Source organism: Leuresthes tenuis, unplaced genomic scaffold (genome assembly GCF_036924035.1).
Source record: "Leuresthes tenuis unplaced genomic scaffold, fLeuTen1.0.hap1 SCAF_16, whole genome shotgun sequence".
Classification (NCBI taxonomy): Eukaryota; Metazoa; Chordata; class Actinopteri; order Atheriniformes; family Atherinopsidae; genus Leuresthes; species Leuresthes tenuis.
The window spans coordinates 19271602-19295144 of NW_027325370.1; the positions used below are offsets into that span (position 1 = coordinate 19271602).

The following is a 23543-nucleotide window of genomic DNA, read 5'->3' on the forward strand; positions in this document are numbered from 1 at the left end:
AATGGATGATGAGTTGTAAATCCTTTATACTACTTCTCTGAATCTATGCTGAGAAATGATACGTCTGTAGTGCAGATTATACTCTTGTCAACGACCATTATCGCTGTCTACCAAAAACAGGAAGTGAAATTCATTGCCAAATGTTCAGTGTATGCATCAGACCTTGTCATGTACTGCAGCAGGGATGGGCAGTGGACATATTATGATATTTTTGGATCGTTGGTGTTACAGGGATTCAATTTGTGTGAACTGACAGATATCCTGTGCAACTGCTACACAAACCTTTTACTTTGAAAATATACGTTGTTCTGATACCAGAATCTTTAACTCATGGAAGACATCTTAGAAAAGGTTAACTGGAGTTTGGGAATAGATTTGGTGTTAGATGGCTGTTTTTGTCTCTACAGTAACTGAACATGGAAAATAAAAAACACTTTGTTGGTTAGGCAGGAGGAGAGAAATGGCAGGAAATAAAGGGAGAGAAGAAGACTTTTGGATATTTTTTATGATACTTTACCAAACGATTCTACATTGTCCATTGTTAGAGCCTTCTTTACGTGGGTTTGGTCTTTCAGCTCTGGATTTTTTTTTTAGCTGATGCCACCCCATCATCAATGATAAACCGTTTTCGAAGATTTGTTCCTGGGTTACATTTGTTGATTATTTATCACAGCAAATCCAATATCTTTGGGCTTTTGACTGTTTGGTTTGATTTAACAAGCAGTTAAAGACTTTACTCCATTACGTCACTACATTTTTAAGCTTTTAAGATCTGATGCTCTTGACATTTCTTAGATTTGAAGTCTTAACGAACAACGGACTAAGATCTATGATGAAAGTAGTCATCGGTTGTGTTCTTTTGTGGCTCGACCTTTTAGACTCATGCCTCTCCCAATGCCCACTGTGTCACAAATCCGAGCTCTAAATCTCTGAAAAATACACATGAATTAGATAATAAATTGCTTGATTCTTTTTTTTTTTAGTTTGTTTGTTTATGCTGCTCATATTTACAGCAAAGCGTGTCTGTTTAAGGATTTTCATATCTGCAGAATCTTTGAGCTAAATGTTCACTTTTCAGAGGCATGGAAACCAAACTGTGCCGACATGGACTGGGCAGATGTCCCAGTTCGGCATCTGGTTTTCAGTTCAGGTGAGATATTTCATTCATCACGGGAAATGCTGGCGTCACCACATCACACATGCTCTGTATTCACTTAATTTTTGAATGTGCCCGCTGTTTGATTTCTCTTGTTTGCTGAAGTTTTTTGTGTAATCTCTAATGTTTGCAGTCTTACGACCAGATGACAGAAGCAAACTTTACCTTTAGAGCTTATCAGGCTGTCCACACACATAAATGACACAGAAATGTGTTGAGAGGCCCTCACGCTGGATGCCATTACTCCAGCTGTAAAGAGAAATTGAAGACTGTGTAACTTTGACCTGCATCCGTTGGACCTGTAGTTTGTGGCTACTGTTCCCACTGCTGCTTCTGTGTGGTTTCTAGATCCACTGTTGGCTGGTAGCATGTCAATGTTATGTCAGCGACCGGTTTTACTCCAGCTGTCAGAGCTTAGCTCATTTAAAGACAAAGGGGGGTTCAAGCCATGCTGTGTTGTCAGAGAAAGGATGAGGGTCTTAAAACTGATGCTCAGCTTTGTCTGTGTGACTGTCTGTCTGCAGGGTTCGAGGAATGAAAGTGCAGCATCTGTGTGACATCACTTCAGTGACAAGCACAACGTGTGTGTGTGTGTGTGTTATTTGTATCATACATGATCTTTAACCTGATTAATGTCCTAATGATGCCTTAAAACTGGACCGGTAGAGGGCTGTGCTGTCATGGCGACGATGCTCCTGATGCGATTCCAACAGAGAAATCCAATATCGAGAAAAAGATTTGCTGCTTGTGGTTCTTACAGACTTCCCAAAAGAATAAAGGCTGCAAACAAATGTGTGTGATTAATAGAATAAAAAAAAATTAGGAAATTTTTCTGCGTCTACTAATGGAGACTAACTGTTGGAACATTTAGGTTACTTTTTCAATCAAGCTAGCTGTGCTTCTTTATGTGTCGGCTGCTTCCCTTTTGGTATATTATGTGTCGTCTCCAGATAAACTCATAATTTTCCCTCCTTTTACTGATTTCTAAACTCAGAACAAGGCAGTGTCTAATATGTGAGGTGGTACTATGCTGTGTAAATAACAGAAAATAAGTCAAATACAGGAGGGTATTGAAAGAAAAGAGATCAGTGATTATCGGGCGGAAACGTTCCCGGTAAAGGGAAAAAGTTATAGAATCAGTCTTCAGAGTGCTAAATAGAGCCAAAAGTGGATTTAAAAGTCTCAGGGTGTCCCTGCAGTACAAACTTAATCTTTTGGCAATTTTAGAAAGAACATGGATAACCTGGAGACACAGGAAAATCCTAATAATATATCAGGATTCGAATCATATTCACTAAGTGCCAAAAGAGTGGAGAAAGCTACTGAGTTTTTGTTCTATTATGCTTGTGTTTGATGTTGATTCTTTAAATTCAGCGACTCTGATGAAGATGAATACTGTCCCTTTGTTATTGTGGGCAGAACCAAAACTCAGGTGAGTGATCTGCTGGTGAGTTTATCGTAGCCACGTATCATAGCCATCAAGTGTTGAATCTATAACTGATCAGTGTGCTAAACGTTAAGCCATAGAGACATCCAACCAGGTTGAGACTAAGCTTAGACTGCGTTCCATGATGTTTATGTGATCGTTGGAGCTGTCATGTCTGAATAGTTTGCCTGCGAGCACTCTCCATGGCGAGCTAAGTAGGAATTGATGTTTTTTTTTTTAGTGCGGGGCTCACTTTTAAGCCACGCTGGAAGAATGAAAGAAAGCAGTGTGTGTGCTGTACCTGTGTGTGAGATGGACAGAGAGGTGGATAAAGTCAGCATGCAGGTCCTTCATGCATCACAGGGCTCAGAGTGTTAAAGCCAGTGTACCAGGGATGACTTAGTTTAGTCTGAGATGTCTGAAAGGCAAAGAAAGGAGGGTGGGGGGGGGGTCACAGAGGGAGAACTATGAGGCTGGATCAAACCAGTCAAGTATTTTCCTGAAGGCCTTTGTTCTGTTAAATTCCTGAGATAATTTCAGAAAGTTTAAAACTGGGAGTTTTAAAGAAAATAAGAGGCATGTGCTGGATTGTTCTTTAGGACATGTTACCTAAAGGAAAATGGCAAATATTACACTGATGTTACTATTATGGCACAAAATGCTGTACATATTAGTGGGGGAATCATATGAGCCTCTTTTTCTTTAAATTTGATAGAAATGAACTTGCTGGGGATGTCCAACTGACCTGAACGCCTGCATCGTCAGCCTTTCATGCTGGTTTGTTTAATGCCGTAAAGCTTCAGCACGTGTTTGTGCTGGATAGATAAATGGTAAATGAACTGTACTTTTTTCTAGTCACGCTGCCCACTCAAAGCGCTTCCACACTACATGCTACATTCACTCACACACTCATACAGCCCATATCGGCTGCTTTCTTCAAAGCATTCACACACATTCGTACAACGCCACTCTTCTGGCTTCTATGACAGCTTGAATTCTTCGAGGAGTTCCCTAATTAAAAACCACATTCATCCATATGGATCCATGTGTGGCAGCTTTGCAGGATGGAGCTGTTTGCTGGCCGTGTCACTGAGTTTGATGTGTCTTTTTAAAAGAAAAGTTTTAGCACTCTTTGCTCTGTAGCGACATGAATTATCATCCAAACATTTTCCTGATCAGTAAAGTGAGGAAAGTGTCCCCCTGTTGCTGTTACTGTAGAGGTAAAGACTGCCATCTCCCCTGCTTCTTTACCTGACATCAACCGCTTTTAATGATCATGGAAATGTGCTGGATTTCTTCAGCCAGTTGTCTTTCTACGTTTCATTGGACCTTCACCAAACTAAAGTTCCAGCATCGTCTCCTTGTCCAAAGCGGCTTGGTGATTCATCTTGGTGATTTTTATTTTTATTTTTTATCTTTAGACGTTAGTGATGGCTCTTCTGGATGGAAATACCATTTCTTTCAGACAGTTTTTAAAGCTCAGTCACATTACACTTGTGAATAATCTTTCTCTCTGTTTTTTTGCCATTTGTTTTTCACTGCTTTGAGTTTTCTGATGCTTTGGTGTCTTCCTGGGTCACCTTTTCTGTTTCCCCTTTACAATCTTCCCATGTTGTTTATTTGTCATTATCTCGTCACTATGATCTTGCTGGAAACCATAGCTGTTTTTTTTTTTGCTGCATACAGAATACTCTTCATATCATTTACCTTAAGATAAATAAGCAAAATAAATAAGTTTTGTTGTCAGTGTCTTGCTGAAGACCACACTCTGTGTCTGCAGCAGAAAACACCTTTAACATACATGTCCCACCTCATATTCCTCACCTTGCCTAATCACCTTTACCAGTCAGCTACTCACTGAGCAGGATTGAGAATGTCAGATGCTGTTTGTGGCCACTGCTAATGAGAGCTATAGGACATTCATCCAGGCTCCACACCCATAATACTCAGCACACCTCTTGACTTATAAGCATCTCCAGCTCCAGAAATAGTAACAGCGGTTTTGTAATGTGTCAGGCCTCCCTGCTGCACTGCAGCACACCCACATGTTTTCACTGCTGCTGATATCAGAGCAGCTGGGACGCGCTTCTAGCATTGATCTGAATGCGGAAGCGAGACGGTTTTTACTTGGATGTGTTTGATTTGCAGATAGCTCGGGTAATTCGGCAGTGTGAATTCAGTTTGATACTTGGTTCGACCTTTGTGGAAGATTCAGCTTGTAGACACCTTTTTAATTGGACTCGTCTGAGTCTGGAATACAAGAGTTGGCCTTGAAAAGTGCATACTGGTCACACACTCTCCTCTACCCCTGATAGTTGTTTTGTTGTAAGTCATCTGGACTTGGAAAGGTTTGTTTCTATAACAGCAAAGCTGCCAACACTGAACTGCTGTAGCTCGGAAGCTCTCAATGGCAGCCTTGTCCCTGGAGTGTTGACTGCGGCACAGCGGAGCGCCATTGTTCTGCCTTTAACACACTGTGGTTTCTATACTGACCAGAATGATGCATTGTGGATGATTGCCACACTCTCCTGAGACAGCTCTGGGTCACTGTTGACTATATGTTAGACTAAAATCTGTCTTTTAATGGACCATTTAACAAAAACACACGAGCTAAATATTCAGGCACTCTTATTCTCATGGCAGCAAACATGACTACTTCTGTCTGTCTAGGCAAAAATAACGAGAAAATACAAAACTTTTACTTATTTGAAGCTTTTGTTTCCAGAGTCTATCTCTTTTGGGGTCTAAAGTTTAAAGGGGGCACTTTTGTTTACATGGCTTAATGCTAGCCTCACAGCTCTCCATCTAACAGTTATTTGACTGTGAACAACACTGAGATCAGACTTAATCCTATTCATGAGAGAATTAACCTGCTCTTTTTTTAAATAGTAGCAACAATTTGACCTAACAAACTATTCTGTTGGTCAGTTATAGATGATCACTGTATGCAAACTTGCCAGCACAGGAGGAGTAGATGCATCACCCCAGAAATAAGCCACAACAGTCTCTAGTCTGTGCTCTGAAACTGAAACAATTCACACTGAATGCAGTATATTAGTTATTAGTCTGCCTTTTAGATCTAGAAGTACTTACCGTTCAATTTCAAGATGCAGAATGATTTATTTTCCTTTAAATATAGACATTATTATGCACAAGTGCTGAGATGATAAACGATGTAATAATGAAAAAAAGAAATTCTCAGACAACAGACATTTCAGCCAAGTCACGTGTAATAACAGAGTTATATATTATAATTATTATTACCATGGATGCTGGTTTTCAAAATGTTCAGTGGTGACAAGCTGAAGTTACTGTGGTTTATATGCAGTGCCAAATGAGAGTGCAGCAACTTGAACTGGAGGACATTTCTCTGGATTATCTCAATCCTTTCAACTGGCCACAGCCTTTTTGTGCCCTCTCCAACTTGCTTGAACGCAGCTCCACCCCTGCTCGTTGAGCACGGAAGGAGGAGGAGCCAAGGTTGAATGCTGTCATTTAATGCCGTCATCATACTACCGAGAATGACTTTGGCAAGCGATTAGTACAGGTCAGCGACTCTTAACAAGATATTTACGAATGTATTTCTTTCATGATGGAAGTCTTAAACAGGCAAAATGAGAGTGTGAAGGGGAGAAAAGGGAGTGGAGGGAGATGCTACACCTGCCGCCGTCTTCACAAGGCCATCAAGGTGTGTTATGCTGCTTTTGCTGTGATCAAAATAGAACACACTTTTTTTATTTCTATTATATCTAATTTGATGGAAAAGTACAATTAGATAACTTTTACAACCGGTTGAATAATAAACAGGGAAAAAGAAAGTACTCTTTACCTCTTTAAGTACTCTTTACTTTGACCTTGGGGTGAACTTGCTGGGACGTCCACTCCTGGGAAGATTGACAGCTGTCTTGAATGTTTTCCACTTGTGAATAATCTTTCTCCTTATTATGGCCTTTTAACCCTTCCCAGATTGATGGGCAGCAACATTTATAGAGGTGCTCACACTTGCTGATGATCAATCAATCAGTGCATTGATCAGCAGCACATGGCTGCTTCTTACCTCTTATTATCTACTCAAACAGTTGGGATAGACCCAGTGTTCTCACACACTGCTCCTGGATTGTTGCTTGGTTTTTGTTAAATGAATGATGCCACATTGTAATGAATGTGTAATGTGCTGTTGCCCATCTAAGAAAGTGTTGACCTAATTTCTGGACATTTTAGGTTGAAATGATTTTTATTTTTTTTTCCTGGATGTTTTCAGGTCTCACTCTGACCTTGTGTCAGGGACAGAAAGTGTTGTTTCACTATTCTCCAAAGAGTCTCCTATGTTGAGAGCTAAAGGTTGTTTGTTGTTTTTTTTTTCCTTAACAGTTTTAGATGTTTTCCCCATGGAAATTGAAAACAGGAGTGCATTAGAATTTGAGCTCAGTATATTCTGTCCGATACCTTTTGCTCTGCAATGCTGGCACCGATCTCTTTAATATTGAACTACCTTGAAGGCCGGAACCATCCTACCTTGAATGTTTCACTGGCAGTCAGATAGTCTCCTGGGTCCAATGTGGATAATGTGATGAGAATGCGCCTCCTGCCTAATAAAAGCTCTACCTATTGTGCAAAGATGGATTTTTATCTTTTCAATCTACATTTCATCTTAGCTGGATACAATGTAGCTCCTAAAAGAAGAAGAATTCTTTGTCACATGCATTTTTCTGTTTAAAAACCATATTGGCATGCAGGTACCGACTGTTATCAGCCAACCTGTGCATCGCTGACTGTCCTCATTGTAGCTTTAGTGTTTAAACCATTTGTTGACATCAGTCGTGTGTATTGTCAGGTATTAGGCTGAGTCCTGCCTCCCCAGGTGCCCCGTCAGCTTCAGCCTCCCGCACACCGTCACTTCTCTCTGATGTCTTTCTCACCGCCAGGCTGCTATTGCTCAGGTGATACAGTTTCCATGCAGTGATTCTTTGGCAGTCACAGTGCAGTTGAACACACAAAGGGGACAAAGAAAGAGTGAGAACAATAAGCAGTGTCGCTGATGGTTAAAGTGCTGTTTTCCTCGGTGATAAATTAGATGAAGGCACATTAGAGTGTGAGTCATTAGAGTACACAGATGTTGTCTGTGTAACCCAGAGACACAATCTAACCATGATTATGATGCATCAGTCCTGACACCTGCTCTCTGGGCAGAGTCCATCTCCTGCCACACACGGGCGGTACAGAGAAATGGCGAATACAGACCTTAAAATGCAGGATGGTTCAGGTGTTAGTACAGTCATCTTCCAATTAGTGGGTCAGCAGTTTGATCCTCAGCCTCTCCATGAGTCATAGTGTCCTTGGGCAAGAATATGCACACATAACTACATTTTTTAGTAGAGAAAAAGCGCAGCGTATGTATAGTGCTGTATGTGTGGGGCATTTACAGTTGGGCTTGTATTTCATACATGTCTAAAAGTAAATGATTACCGACGTTCTCTATTGTGTTCTCTATTATGACTAGAATTGAGATATAGCTCCTGATGTACCGTGTCAATTCTTGCTGTGGTCAAAGGAAGACTTCTCAAAGTCAAGTTTCCCTGGTAGGAGTGGACTGTCTGTTGTGTCCTTTGATGAGGAAAGAGTCCTTCCTTGTCTCTGGAAAACGCATAATGGAACAGTCTTAACAAGTGAGCGTTGGTCACAGCCACAGCAGCATCGATAGTACTCACACAGCTGGAAAAACTGACATGGCTGTTAGATAGCTTGTAACAGACTACTTAACTGCTACTTAGCTGTCCATTGATGGGACACATAATGATGCTAACAACTTTAGACTGATGAGAAATGCAGGGAAAACAAACCAAAACTGTTACTGCATGTTATGCCGACCTCCATCTATCTTCCATCTCTAACTTCTTTCATGACCAAGAATCGCGCATCAAAGCATGATACATGAAATGTCACCCTTCGCTAAGTCCTTTTAAAAGATCCCGACACTGGAACAATCCTTAGGAGAGATTTTAAGACATGGCACCATTGAAAGGTAGCTGCTTAGGTCCTTCATTGACTTTGAGAAGGACCGACAGTCTCCACCAACTTTGAGGTGCTGGTCAAAAAGTCCCCAGTTGAGTCGTGTTTTTTTTTTATGTGCCCTTAGATTTTCAGACATTTTGCAGAAGAGCTGCCTCAGACGAACCAGACTTTAGTTCTCCAGGATTAAGTCACGAAACACGAAAACCACGTACGAACAGTGCCGATCACTGTCCAGAGAATTCACAGCAAGTGTTTGTGCACATGTGAACAAACAAGTCCAGACTTACAGTAATTAATCGGTGTTCATTTTAGCATAAAATCTTTTTAGTCTCTAAGGATGGCTGTCCAGTCTTAGATGATCCCCAAGTCATGCACTGTTGGTTTTTCACTGTTTTTACTGGAAACAGCTGTACGCTGCAGCTGGACAAGGTTTTGATTAGAGGGTATCCTCAAACAAACGGTGAAGTGAAAAACCTGTAGATGCTATGTCCATCTGAGGCCTCAGATTACACAGAGCCATTTGTTCCGACTTTTTATGCAAGAGGAGAACAGCTTTGAATAAATTGTCTCATGCCTTAAAACGTGCTTATCACAGTCTTGTTTTTCTTCAATGACAAAGTGTTTAAATAATGTAGTAGAGACCGGCCTTAGGCAAATGCATTCCTGAGTATCCCACTGAATTATCAGCAGACCTGCAACAGTTCGTCTTGGTCAGAGGGAGAGTTTATTTGGATTATTGTAAACAGAGCATAATGTAGTGGGTGAGCTGCAGGAGTTCAACAAAGAATGTTCACCTCTTGATTTTTATTTTTATTTTTTTAACAGGGACTTATCAGAGCAGCACATAGACACACTGAGGCGTAATGTGTGTTGCAGCCCGTCTTTTGTGCTCCTCCTTTTGCAGTGATGTAAAGTTAAAGGTTGCACCCTCAGCGGCTGGACATAATCTTTAGGTTTATTTGCCTCCTGATTTCCCAGGAGTAACTGCTCTGAGCCGTCAGCTTCAAGAACCGCTGAATTGATTTCTCATTTCATGGTCCTGGTGAGCTTCGGGGCGCCGTGTGGGCCTGCCGGTCGTTAAGAGTCAGGTTCCTGCTGTGGAAAACCGTGACCCGGTGCCGTCCTGTGTTCCTAACACACGTTTTTGTTCCACAACAAATCGTCCTCAACGCTAATGCGGCGTTCTCATTATCAGTCGTGAGGTGTCTTTCTCCAGAGAAAACTGTGCTAAAGTGACACAGAAGCCCAAACTGATTTCAGGCTGGCAGAGATGTAAAGAGGTGAAGAACTGACATTTCAGTGGGGTCTTCATTTTTATGAGCTGGTCCGCCTTGTGAGCAACTCACTGCATGGTATATTACAGCACAGCATAGCAGCCCCAGAGAACCACGCTTCCATACTCCTCATGTCTTTGATCACGCCTTTAATCTGAAGAGGAGCACTAGATTTGAGGCAGGTTAGCTGCATTCTTATCCTTGACATGGCCGTGTTGGGGCTCCAGGGCTTAAGCACAGCAGGACTGATACTGAGAGACCTTTGATACACAGTGGAGGAGGACTGTTGATTTGCATAGTAGTTCCTGATGCTCCAGCAGGTTTGAAATACGATCCTCTGGCTCCAAAACAATCACAGAAAGCGAGAAGAAGAGTCCTTTTCTAAACGCGCTGAGTGAAAAGTATGCTGCAAATATTTTCTCTCAAAGCAGAGCCGAAGAATTGCAATATCTTTCATTTTTTTGCTGCTGTTGGTTTTGGTGAAGGTGCCTTTTTTTTGTTTTGTTTTTGCTGCAATGCTGACAAATACCTTCCTGGCTGAGATACCATATTTCTTCATCTGGCCTTAATGCATATTGCCCTCTCTGAGTTGTTGATGTGAGATAAAAGACAGTCTAGAACAGTCTTTTGTGCCTTTTAAACTGCAGCAAAATGCTGCACAAGCTGTGCAAAACTATGAGAGTACGATACTTGTTTTGCAAAGGCCTGACGTCTCTTTCCATAATTGGGGGAGTTTCTCCTTTAACATAATGGGATGGGTATACGGTCTTTGACCTCAAATACAGGTCTTATGCTGTTCTTTTCATACCTTATGTTGCACGTCGTTGCTTTCCTCCAGCTTTCAGGATTCCCTGAACTACATAAATTGTAGTTCATAAGTTTTGTTGGCTCCCTTTTCTCTCATTTCAATGGTATCATTTATGATGACTATTCATCTAATGTAAGAAATATTTCACAATGTGAGACAAAGAGTCCCTCTGACACTGTTCTAAGAATTGTGAGTTCTACTTATTGGTCAGACAGGGATTAATTATATGATCAAGACTGCTGATCATGTTCATTGAACATGCGAGTGACTGGCTGAATATTGACCTCTTGGATGCTGACGGACAAATTTGCCTCTTCAGGTGCCACATCATCCTCTGAAGTCTCATGACACACGTGGTCTGTTTCCACTGCAGAACTCTGTCTCTCTGAGGGACTTTTTGATTTAATATGAAGTCATGAAGCCTTTCAGAAAGGGGTCAGGGAATCCTCATTTCCCCTTTCAAACAACAATCATAACAAGCTCACTGTCAGTTCAATAAACCCGGGCCATAACTGCCAGCGTTAATTATTCACTTCAGTTTTGTGAAGATGTGCTGGAGTAATGAGATTCTTATGAGAACTCTCATTCTTTCTCTCAGGCCATAAATGGAGTTCCTCTCTTTTTTTTGTTATAGCAGCTGGTCATGATCATATTTAAGTCTTTGCTTTAGTATAAACTGAGTAAACTTTCAGATTTTGCCCATCCACCAAAACTGACTTAAAGTCTTTGGCCAAAAACCCTCCTCCAAAGTGAGACATAAGACCAGAGTCGACACTTTCAATGGTTTATACCCGAAATGTAGATGTATAAGCTGCTTTAAGGGCTCCAAGTTAGGTTTCACAGAGAAGCCTTTAACAAATCCAAAAGTCCAAAATTTTCTCTTCTTATAGTTCCGGTTTAGTCTACAACCTCTCAAGCCCCTTTTCCAACAGCCAAAAAACCGTTAACACATGCTAATATCTGCCCCTTTTGTGTGAGATGGGAGACTGTTTAGTCAGCTCCACATCAAATGACTCTGAAGTAGCTGCAGGCGTTTATTGCCTCCGGCTCTGATCAGCATTTATGGGAACTCAACATCCGGGAGCATATTTTTGATCAGAATGTTAAACGCAGAGTGGGCAGAGAAACTGACAGCTACACCATACGGACGAAACAAAACACGACTGATCGGTGTGGTAAAATACATTCTAAATATCTCAGAATTTCATGCTCATTGTCTGACACGGTGTATAAGGTGAAGTCAAGACCTCCCATTCATGTTCTTGTCCCTTGGTAGGAAGAGCTAGTTATTGACTGACTCTGAAAACGTTGCAGTCTGCAGAACATTCAGGGTAAACCTGCTACTTCTGGCAGTGGGAAAATGATTTAATTGACATGTTTTAGCAGGCGTATCTGTATTAAAAATCGTTATAACAGCCTAAATTTGGTGTAAAAATGTCTTTCTGGAGGCTCTACGTGCAGAATTGAACTGTCCCTGCTCAGCTTTAATTACTACTGCTATTAATATACCTGACAGAATGTCTCATTAACATAGAAAAGAATGTATCTGCTTCGAGCAACGATCCAGATTTTAGTAGTTCGATCAGGGTTTCTGCAACTCAGACTGCAGGCTGAAGCCAGTACTGAAAGCTGTGAGCTCCTCTGTCCGTCAAAGTGTCATCATGCAAGACTTGAGTTCATACTCCAGTGCTGCTGCCACGACTTTGCTGTCTAATAAAGGGACCAATGTGAGGACCAAACGAAAACAACTACTGTTATATAGAGAGTCCTTAGTTGGCTGAGAGTGTTGTTGAAAGTGAAAGCTTTAATTGCTGCCAGAGGATGTGTTGCATAGTCTGAACTCATAGGTGGCAGACTGTGTTCTGGCAGTCTCCAACACAGAGCTGGCATTGCTCTTTAACTGTAGAACAGAACGGAACGTCCCGCCGCTCAGGATTTATTTTCCATCATTCTTTGCAGCCTAACCTGAAATATTCTTCTTCTTATTTTGTGAGCGGGACCGTTTCTGAGAAAGCTGGGCCTCGGAGTCTTTTGATAGCAGTGCTTTCTTCTTCTCTGCCTGCTTTTGCTAACTGGGTTGGAAGTAAACCTTTAAGTGATGTGGCAGTTGTCTTATCCGACTTGAATTTAGGTCATATCACCCGTCAGACAAAGAAAGGTTTTATTTAAGAGTCGACGATTGAAACGCTCTTTAACCTGCTCTTCTTTGATAAATCCCTCTCTTACAAAGCCACAGGAACGGAATGATTGGAGCTTGGAGAAATGGGGCATTTTTGTGAAAGCAACCTCTGCTCGGTGGTTGGCTTTATGGATTTCAGTTCATTTATATCATGAGCTCTGTTCCCGGACATATCTGATTGGTCGGCCATGCGGCGGGGGCCTCTCAGGGAAGATTTCAAACCAAATTGAATGAGAACAAATTCTGTCATTCAATTCAAAAAGTGACTCGGGCAGAGAGGGCGATAGGAGCAGAGTTATCTCCTAACATGGGACTGTCCTGCCGCATCGTTTTTAGGATACTTGCTTTCATACTTTGACGTCCGGGGGAGATGATCGTGGAAAGCACTGATCTTCAGAGATGTGACAGTTTATTAGTTTAGTATCAAATAAAACGCACAGTCCACACTGGCTCTCACTTTGAAACTTCGCCTGTCTTACAGCAAATGCTCAAGACAACCTGCTAGTTTTTGTTCAGAAGCGACGCATGAGAGCGGCAACGAGCTGTTTGAAACTGACACAAGTTTAAAACGAGGTGTTAGTTGAGTTCAGTCATTTCATAAAGAGAGTATGTGTGATATCAACATTGGTGTCATTTTTCAACTTTTTCTACTTGGCTCTCACCTGGAGATGGTTAGGGTTGGGAAAAACAGCAATTCAAAGGCATTCATGACCTTTTTTCTACAGGCTTTTGGCATAATGACACTTTAGTGTGTGCAGATTATTTGTCGAAGCAGTTTAACTTTAAAGCGTTGTTCTCAGCACAAGTTTCCAGCCACTCGTCTCTTTTCTACCTCTGCCGCTGCTGACCTCATTTGTTGTGCAGCTGGATTTGGAAGGGTTGGCATGTCCTACTATTGAACTATAGCGGTGAATAGCGTTAGCCTGGAGCACATCTGTTCAGAAGGCTAATCCACAAAAGGCTGGTCCCTTGCATAATGCTCCCACTGGGCAACCACTTCAGCTGGCACAAACGAGCCGTGCAAAACAATGGCCTCGCTGCAGCTAGCTGTGGCACGGCTATGTCCCGAGCAGAAAGAGAGCTCTGCTAAGCTGCTAAATCGAGCCAGCTCATGTTTGAGTCCTGCTAACTGAGCTGGCCTCATTTCAAAGGCCTCCCCTGTGGCATTCCCTCTTTATCTAATTCTCCCCTCTTTCTTATCATAACTCCCCATCTTTCAGTCTCCTGTCTTTGCAGTCACGCCCTCCTTGTTTTCATAGCTGTTTTTGAACTCATGTTCTTGTTTTTGTATGCATTTTTCTGCTCTCTGAACCTCTCGACTGACCAGGTCACCTTGCTGTTCCCTGTTGTTTTTCCATAATCTGAAGTAAAAGCATTTTAAACCAGTTCTGCAACAATCCAGCTACAGATACAGTAGGATGACCTGTCAAGGTTAGGAGCGTCACAGATGAAGACGCCGAGGTTATTTATTATGATCAGGAAGATTTCGTCTTTACTCAAATATTCTGTGTTGGTGTGCTGCTGTCGGTTGTTTTAGCTCAGAGGGCTGAGCGCGAGGCCCTCTGTACTGTACACTTCAAGTTATGTAGTGAACAGTCGATTTCTGGTGAAGGTGTGTGGTTACATCAGTTGTAAAGTAGATGATTTATGTGTGCAGTTGGGTTTCCTCCCATACGAAGAAACAAGACTCCCGATCATGATTGCATTTCTGGAGCCATGCCAGTTTTTTTTTTACAAATGAAACATCTTTTTTTTTTTTTGTCTTCCAGAGAACACAGGCAGCTTTCTCTAAGGGCATGTTTCAAGTAGATTCGGACCAGTCAGGCGGTACTCGTCATGCTGATCCGTGCAGGTCTTTTGTGCCACATTTAATCTCGATGAGCGGCTTTGTGACACCTGTCTTCACAGTCCTGGAGAATGAAAACCAGAGGAAATGACCTTTTCTCTGTGTATCATAACCCTACTTTGCAGCAGTTCAGACTGTGCAAATAGAACTGGCCTCATGCCAGTTGTTACCGTGGCAGATGATGATGTGGAAGCATGCACTTTGTAAAATGGGCTGAACTTATTCCGGTGTGTTAGCGGGACGTTCATCGTCTGTACCAGTCAATCGGCCGTCTTTGTAAGAAGCGATTGCGACACCAAGCATTCTGATAAAGATAATTGGATGATCTCATCGCAGTTTTTTTTTTATAGCAAGCTTAACCGTAGGTCAAACGTTTGTGTGGTTTAGAAAAAACTAAAGAATTTGTCCAGTGGTTTTCAATTGATTTAGTGCAGATTGGAAATAATTTAGAGTGGCAGAAATGGCGCGAAGTGCTGTATGCAGACAATGTGTCGTGCATTTACCTGCTGGAACAAATATGCGTGGACTGGACTGGACTGAATGTCTGACGCTTTAGGTTGTCACATTTTTAATTTTTGCAGCGAGTTACATAACCTGTTTTCACACATAAGCGCTATAAATGTTGAGCTGAATGTGTGAACAGTTGGATCCGGACTTTTCCTGCAGTTGCTGTTCACACATGTGCTTCTCAGACGGAGGACTTCTGCTGGAGCTGTGCTGTCACAGCACGAAAGGTGCGGGTGGAGGTGGTTGGTGCAGCGTCTGTCCTGGGCAGTGTTCACATTACCAGGTTGATGTGACTCAGATAAAACATTCTTTACACTGATTCTGATTTTTAAGAACAATCTGCGCCACTTCGCTTCGTGGTCCTCGATCAGATACATATCCATTACAACGTGACATGAGAGAGGATGTAACTGCTAAAACACATTTGCTCAGCACTGTCCTCATAAACCTGCAGCACTACTGAAGTACTAACCATGTGGTTTTATCTTGTTTGTTCCTTTATAGATGGATAAATGTTTTCTGTCCACTGGAGCCTGAGTAAATATCATCAACACATTTCCTCTGACAGCTTCCATCCCATAAGTCTTTGTGTCTTAATCTCATCTTCTCAGTGGTCTCAGAACCATGTTTTTTTGTTATTGTAGTTTCAATGATTCATGTAAAAACCATTTGCACATGCGTGCCATTGCAACAGGCAGGTGTCTTCACGTGGAATTCAGATACCAGACACTTTTCGTTATGATTGTGAACCGTCAAATCAGATCAGGATTCAGCCTGAACTGAACAGTGTGGTCACTAATGTGACCGTAGCCCAAGGGGCCTTTAGGCAGAACAAAGCTGGTTCCTTTACAGCGTGTAGAGAATGGTCGGATGAGGCTCTTTTGAGATGAGATTTTTTTTTTTTATATTGATATCGACACTAAATGTTTCTGAACGTATCCACAATGGTGAGAAAAGAGTGGATGGCACAGACTTATGCCAGCATGCTCTCTCGCTGTAACTGCTCCAGAAACTCAGATGGGTGGTAAGAGTCAGCAAGAAATCCCAAAAGCGAACGCTGGCGATATTTGTGTTTTCATGTCCTGTCCCTCTGGAACATCTCTTAAACATTTCCAGACTGAAGAGGATGTGTGAAAACGGCTCGACATTAAGATTTCACAAGCGATTCCCATGAAATGACATGAAAAGTCTATCATTTCACAACAAATCTGTGCAAAACTGTAAATGCACATTGCATCCGTCTCTCGGGAATGGATGGAAGTGAGCTTGTTATGCTGACAGCACTGTGAGGGAGCGTCGCTGCCAGTGGTGAAAATGGGCTCCAGCATCTCCACCTCAGCCTGCATTTCCCAGCGACATCAGGAATTACTCAGTTCCTCCACATCTTCAGGAGCATTGTTTTGCGATTTTGTAATTTTGTAAGTGACGACTTTCTCTGAGTTTCGCCTCAGTCTAGATTCTGTAAATACTTCACATGGTAACAGTCAACACGGCCTAACAGGTAACCCCTGCCATTAACCACAAAGAGTAAAGGGAAGGTGTTATCTTGATTTCGAGCCACTCGCTTCCTCCATGTGGAAAAGCTCTTCATGATCGGGCGTGTTTTCTAATGCACTTCTTTCAGCCAGACGTGTTGATTCAGGGTGAATGAGTGGCAGCCTCACGAGTCTCCTGGCAAAGCTGATAAAGTAAAAATGTCTTGAAGGTTGCTTTGATAACGCTATGCGTCCAGCTTAGAGAATAGCCTTCCCTCGTCACTGTGAAAGAATGCAGAAAATGCTTGCACAATCTCCCTGCTGTTGCAACACCGGCTGGCAAGGAGAGACGCAAATGTGTCCAAGTCTGTGTTTGGCTGAGGGAGGGAGATTTTCTGTGCGAGCCTGTCCTTAATCAAAGGCTTTATGGGGAAGTTTATAGGGTTTAATCGTCTTGTCACCTGAGAGGTTTGGCTTTTTTAACCAGTATGTTTTGGTTTCGGTTTCAGTTTGGACCTGGCAGTTGTTGTTCGATAGGCTCTGTGCAGATTGGGCTTGTTCTGGTGCATTCCATGAGCGCTTAATCGGATTTGAGACTACGTCAACATCTTGGGTTTGTTTTGTCATGTTCCTCGAGATGTTTCTGAACATTATTCTGCTAAAGGAGGCTGCTGCAGTTAGAGAAACCTGTCGACATGGGGCGGGGGTGCTTATGTGTCAAAGCAACATCCACTCCACTTCCAGCCCTTTTTTTTTTTTTCAATGGAGTAAAACATGCCGATAAAACATGCCCTGCACATTTTTAAGTAAGAACATTTCACTTCCATCAAGCACTTCGGTCCTTAATTGCCAAAAATGAGATATTCCAACTTGTTGCTTAGATTTTATTTGGTCTTTGAGTGAATGAATGCAGAAACTATAAAAAACAGAAATGATGAAGATTTCTTAACGAGCAATGACTAATCTGAAACTGAAACTAATTCAGAAAACATACCTGTTTTAAGTGTTGTCGGAAGGCGAGAAAAATGGCAAGAATTGGCAAACCAAATTTTCTCGTTCCGTTGGAAGATAATTTGGCTTCCTGTGGAATCTGAATCAGCTGATTTTCTGAGTGAGCAGCTCTGACCATCAGTCATATCATCTGTAATACCTGTTAAGGGGCTGAGAAGATGGAGATTTATTACATGTTTAGCTCGGCTGGAAGTATATTAGATGAAGACTATGTGGTAACGCAGCAGAAAGGCTTCTTTTTAAAGAAAAACCTGCCGTTCATGTTTAAGTGTTTCAGCTGGACCCACTTTTTTTTTTTTTTAACAATAGCCGAAAGGTATCTTGTTGCGTTCTTTCTTACTTGGTACATGAGTTTTCATTTCCCAAAGTGTAAATGCGTCACGAGTTGTATATTTTGTGAGGAGCGATGAATGCTATGTCTGGCTTACCTTTGCTGCCTCCTCTGCCAGAGCATCACAACCCGCCTCCACAGAAGCTCTGCCTTCAGTCTGTGTCTGACGTCATCGGCGTCATGTCTGTCATGGATGCCGCGTCGCTTCACCTGGATTAGCAGCGGAGTCCTGGAGCTTTGCCACACTGTCAAATTTTCACGATTAAACCGAGATACACAAACCTGGAACGGTGGCGTCCAGCAGCAGAGAGAGTTCTCTCGGTTTGATGGTTGCCATGGTCACATTTAACAGGTGGCACAGGCTGAATCTTTTTAGTGCGTTTTGTTGTCTTTTGATTCTTTGAAAAAACAACGTGCTGCTTTTTTTTTGTTTCCTTTTAAGGAAAGTATGATTTATCCAGGAACTTTTAGAGCTCAACGACGGTTGGATTTTGATGAACAGTAATACGAACGAGTATTATATTCTCTTTAAATTGTCCAACATTATTTTCACACGTACAGGCAGTTAGGGGTATAATTAAATGGGAAAATAATGAGGCGAATGCAACTATTTAATAAACTGAGTAGCAACTAAATACAAAAGCATCCCTTGACTCTGGATCCAAAGGATTTTTTAATTTAGTGAACAGATATGGTGACACTCTTATATCGCCATAGACTGATATCAGCTGCAAAGATTTGCCGGCCGTTATGTCTGTGGGGCTCTAACTTTTGTATTAGATAATTATTTTATATCGAACGAGATGAAATTGTTGCTATTTTCAGAATAAATTCCCTGCTCTAATTGAGTAGATAGACTTAATTTGCTTTGCATTAAACGACTGAAACCAAGCTCGTTAAGTGGATTCGTGTGACTCTCATCCCCAAGTTCCCAAAAGCATCCAGTATCAATGTACAGAACTCGGGCCTAAATAGGGCAGCGCGACATTAACTGTCACATGCTTACTTTAGGTGACACGCAGCAGCGCACAGAGCTCTGAAAAAGTGCTAGAAATGCATCTTTATACTGGTTTCTGTGAAAGTGATGCTGCCATCCAGGATGTGCTTCACCAGCGCAGCAACTAAAAATAGTCGACAGGGTTTATATCTGGGTTAAAATGTCAAGCGTGCAGAGGAGGCTGATGTTGAAGCCAGAGCTTCTTTTGCCATCTTGTGGGAAGGATGTTGCAACTGCAGCTCGTGTGCAGACTGTGGTTGCTTTAAAAAGCCTCAGTCATGTGGTACTGCTCCTCTTCATCGAGGAAGTGTCGGTGCACAAAAGAAATGGAGAAATGTTATTCTGGAATCGCTAAATGTTTGTGTATGCCTCCTCTGATGTGTTTCACGTGAGGTGTGTGTGACAGGAAACTGTAGAGAAGCAGCCTTGAGGGGACTAAAGGCAAATAGGAAGGGGGAGGAGGGAGCGACAGAAGAGCGAAGCTGCTCAGTGGGAGCAGGGGGGGAGGGAGGCAGGATGAGGAGAGGAGCAGCAGAGGAGGATGAGCAGGAGATCACCATGAGATCCAGAGTATGAAGGAACGCTGCACATTTAGAAGGAGGGATGCTGCTTACACTGCTTTTCTACTTTCGAGTCAAAGGTGAGGTGAATGTGATGATTCTGTAACTGTAGTGTCAGCTCATTAGAGGTCTGTGCGACAGCGCGAGGTTCCGGCGGCAGGTACAATCCAGGCTGAGATGACCTCAGGGGGGCTGTTTTGCCTTTTTGTCCCCGTGAAAGAAAATCTGCTTCGATTTGACTTGAAATAATTCCCAAAAGCGATTAAATCACTGCTGTGCTGTTGCATGCATCCTGTCTGAATGCAAACAGAAGCTGGACTGTATGCATCTTCTCTGCAAACACAGTAACAGACTGTTGCTGCAGCATCTTAATCAGACCTTGTTTCCTTTGCTCGGAGGCTCTCCTCTGTCAGCTGCATACTGTCAGCCTTGACAACTTGTGCCTCTCAGAGCCAGAGGAGCAGCTGATTGGGATCCATGTAGTCTCTGCCAGTCCTTAAAGAAGTTACTAACAAGGTGATCCGTGTAGATGCCATCTCTCTGTGAAGATTTATTGATGCTGTGGCTTTTAACTGTTTTCCAGCACTAGAAGTTATTACGGGGTAAAAATCAAGCAATTACTTCCTAATACTTTCATTTACTTGCTCAGCTGCACAATATTTTTGTATTTCAATGCTTTCTTAAACCTTCTCGATACTGAATAAGAAGCAAAAAGGAATTTTTCTTCATGTTCATGTTTTTTAAAGTAGTCTGAAAACTCCAAATGTCGGTCAGTCACCCCTGAGAGCATCAACACCGGCAGCTATTCTGCATTTGGTGGTAGCTTTTGGTACACTTTTGGTACATTTTGTTTGATGTGATCTTGGGTTTAATTGGAGGGGAAAAGCTTCTTTCTTCTTAAAAATGGTGATTATTTGTTACTCCCTGACATTTAATTTGGCCAATAGAGCACAGACTGAAGACACAAATATTAAACTAAGACTGACCTGGCCAATTTCTTGATTTTCTGACCTGATCTCTTAGTCCGCTCTGTCCTCTCTCACTACGGTGGACAGGAATGAATCACCTTGACAATGACACACAATCTTCATTAGATAATGGAAAAGTGTCTCCGTGTCCAGGTTTTGTTGGACTCTCTCTCTCTGTGGTCTTTCTCTCCTGATGTTCAGAAAGCAGGTCGGTGATTAGTTGCACGAGACTTTTGGGCAAAACACTGGAGCCACCCAAGATGCTCCCTGTGGCTCTTCAGCGCTCTGCTGAACGCGTTCACGAGGAGCAAGCTTTGTAAAGAGCTTTGTAGAGTTTCATATCAGCAGTTTGTCTTGTCGGAAAGATGCTTCAGCTGCTTGTAGAATCCCACTGATGAGCAGCTGACCCACATTAATGCCCAACTGCTATTTCTTGTGCATGCGTGTATGTTTTAAGATGACAGCAATTGTAGCAGCAAAAAGAAATAAAAGACGCTCCCAACACTGTTCTGTCAGGTTGACGATAAAAAAAACCCACTCCAGGTGGAGTTAAAGTGGATGACCGATGAGTTCTTAACCAGTATGTGTAGAAACTGTTAAATACAGTCTTCATACCCGCCCAAGTGATCAACCAAACCTGCTTGTGAATGCTGCTTAGTGTCTCCATATTGAGTTTTATCCAGGTTTTAATCATATAATGGATACAGTGCTGCTCATTCGTACCCCTGTATGATCTTTAACCCACTATGACGAGGACTGATGTGTACTATTTAACCTTTTAATCGGAGCAACTCGCATGTCCGTTCAACATTTTCAAGACACACTCTTTCATTTAAAAGGAATACAGATAAACATGAGGGCAAAGGCAGTCAGTCATTCGCAGTAAAAGCTGAAGGTTTATCCTCTCAAATGTTTTTTTTTATTTCATGTTTCCAGCTTCTTCAGAGGCTGATGATTTTTTTTTTTCCAGAAAAGCCTCAGATTTTAGAAGGCTGATTTAAAACAAAGCCATAGATCCGAAAGGGTTCAAGCCTGCAGGCCTCTGATCACATGTGCAGAGTGGTTTATGATATCATGTCATCTCTAAGCCACCGATCTTCATCAACAGAGAATGATTATAAACCTATATCGAGCACACAGAATTTGTGAAAGCAAAGGAAGATGGTTAGATGACTTAAATTTTTCATGATCGGATTGCGCCACGCTCATGTTTTTTCACTATAAAACCACCTGCCTGCTTTCCTGCTCCGCAAGGATTCAAGGAGTCAGTCCCCTTGGAATTCTTCAGAGCCCCTGATCATCAGTAACCACGCAGGCAGAAATTACACCGTAACGTAACCAGGGCAGGTGAAAACACTCGAGTCTCCTTATATAATGACCTGCACGCTCTTGGAGAAGCCTTTGTGTTCAGGAAGAAAACTTAAATGAATGTGTACGGCAGGGTTTGCTTGCAAATAATGTCATTTAATCATTGTTTATAAAGAATTTAGCTGTAGAGAGATGAGATTTGCAACTTTTGTGCGGATAGATCCTGTGAGTATTTAATCTCCACATGTTAGAGATAAGTAACAGTTGTTGGCAGTGTTTCACGTTTGTTTGTTCCTGCTGTGTGATGATTTAATAACGCTCATGGCCCACAGGTGAGACTTGGGGTCGAGGCTGAGTGGCAGCTTGTGTCCATTGATGTAAATTGTGAGATAACAGCCTATCTCTTGGCTTGTTTTCTGTCTGGAAGCGTTCAGGTGACATGATGGGAACCGCGATCCACGAGTATTAAAATGATAATTTTAATTTTTCTAACAACTTGTAGACTTAACGGTGTACATTTAACCCCATTCGCATGACAGATCAGATCTGAAGCACACCTCAGCTCTCAGTGGTGTGATGCGGGGGTAACGTGGCGATTTGTTACCATGGTGTCACCTTGTGGGACTGACTCATCAGCATGTGACGCTGACTTGTCTGCAGTCCAGAGAAACCCACACAGTGGTTTGTATGGCTCTTATACAATAGGCGTCTGTCTCCCTCCTACAGTTTAAACTCCAGAAAACCCCCAGGATGGGGCCTCACAGACTCTTAAGGCCAGATCAAATGAGTAATCCCAACTTTTAAATGAGATTTCTTTTGTAATTTCATGCTCTCTGCAGTGTCCATCCTCTACATTTTTATCTGAAACGTTATGATTATAGGACAGTTGAATAAATGCTTTCATTAATAGTGAAACTAACAAAGTTAGCCACGCCACTGCTGAGCATTCCTTATCACGTAGGTCTAATTGTGTCTGAAATGCCTCTGGGCTGTCTCGCTGATCCCTCTCAGCCTCTTTGGAAGTGAAGACGTGTAATAACTTTGCGAAAGTTTCACGAGTCTCCATTAAAAATGAGGGTCCATCAGGATCTCATTAAAAACCCAGCGCAGCTACATTCTCACTTACAAAGCTTTGTACCTACTCTTTACTTCTTGGATGTTTTTTGGGGGAAGGGGCGTGTGCTGCTGGCAGCAACTTGTAGCTGCTACTTTCCTGTGAGGGAGAGGAACAATGTCTGGAAGTGAGTCAAGCCCCTGTAAATGTCCTGTCCAGGATGGATTTGGAAGTACCACCCTGTTGTCCTGCCTCGGCTCCCCACTTAACCTAGAGAACATCACAGCAGCCTGCATGCTCTTCTATATACCATCAACACAGAAAATGGCAGGACTCTGCGCACTGGCTTTTGCATCCGGAGGTGTAGTATTATGATTTATCACCTTAGAAGTGCTTTGACTCGCCTGTTTTTTTTGTTTTTTTTTCCTTCACTCTGCGTGTCTCTCTCATTTCGGCAGCTTGGCACAAAAGTGGGACAGTAAGCTGCGTTCTCCTGAGGGGGGGGATGGTGTAATAGGTCAGCTCTTTGAAGGTGTGCTAATCAAGTGCAAGTTCATCAGAGGCAGCGGTGTTTCTGGCCTTCAGGCTGGTAGGATTCCAAGCAGGATGTAAAGGAGAACTGATAAGAGGC

General features: G+C 42.3%; 1 protein-coding gene across 4 annotated transcripts in view; it reads left to right on the forward strand.

The window, feature by feature from the left end:
- Window positions 1-23543, forward strand: part of prkcz (protein kinase C, zeta) — a 122055-nt gene that overhangs the window by 24222 nt on the left and 74290 nt on the right. The window contains exon 1 of one of the 4 annotated variants that reach the window (XM_072366640.1): window positions 19571-19662. The exons of 2 other annotated variants lie outside the window; for them this stretch is intronic. In XM_072366640.1, the coding sequence (XP_072222741.1) occupies window positions 19626-19662 (37 nt within the window). In that variant the 5' untranslated portion in view covers window positions 19571-19625. Of the gene's footprint in view, window positions 1-19570; window positions 19663-23183; window positions 23274-23543 lie in introns of those variants that run through there. One more of the 4 variants, XM_072366638.1, reaches the window with a different exon arrangement.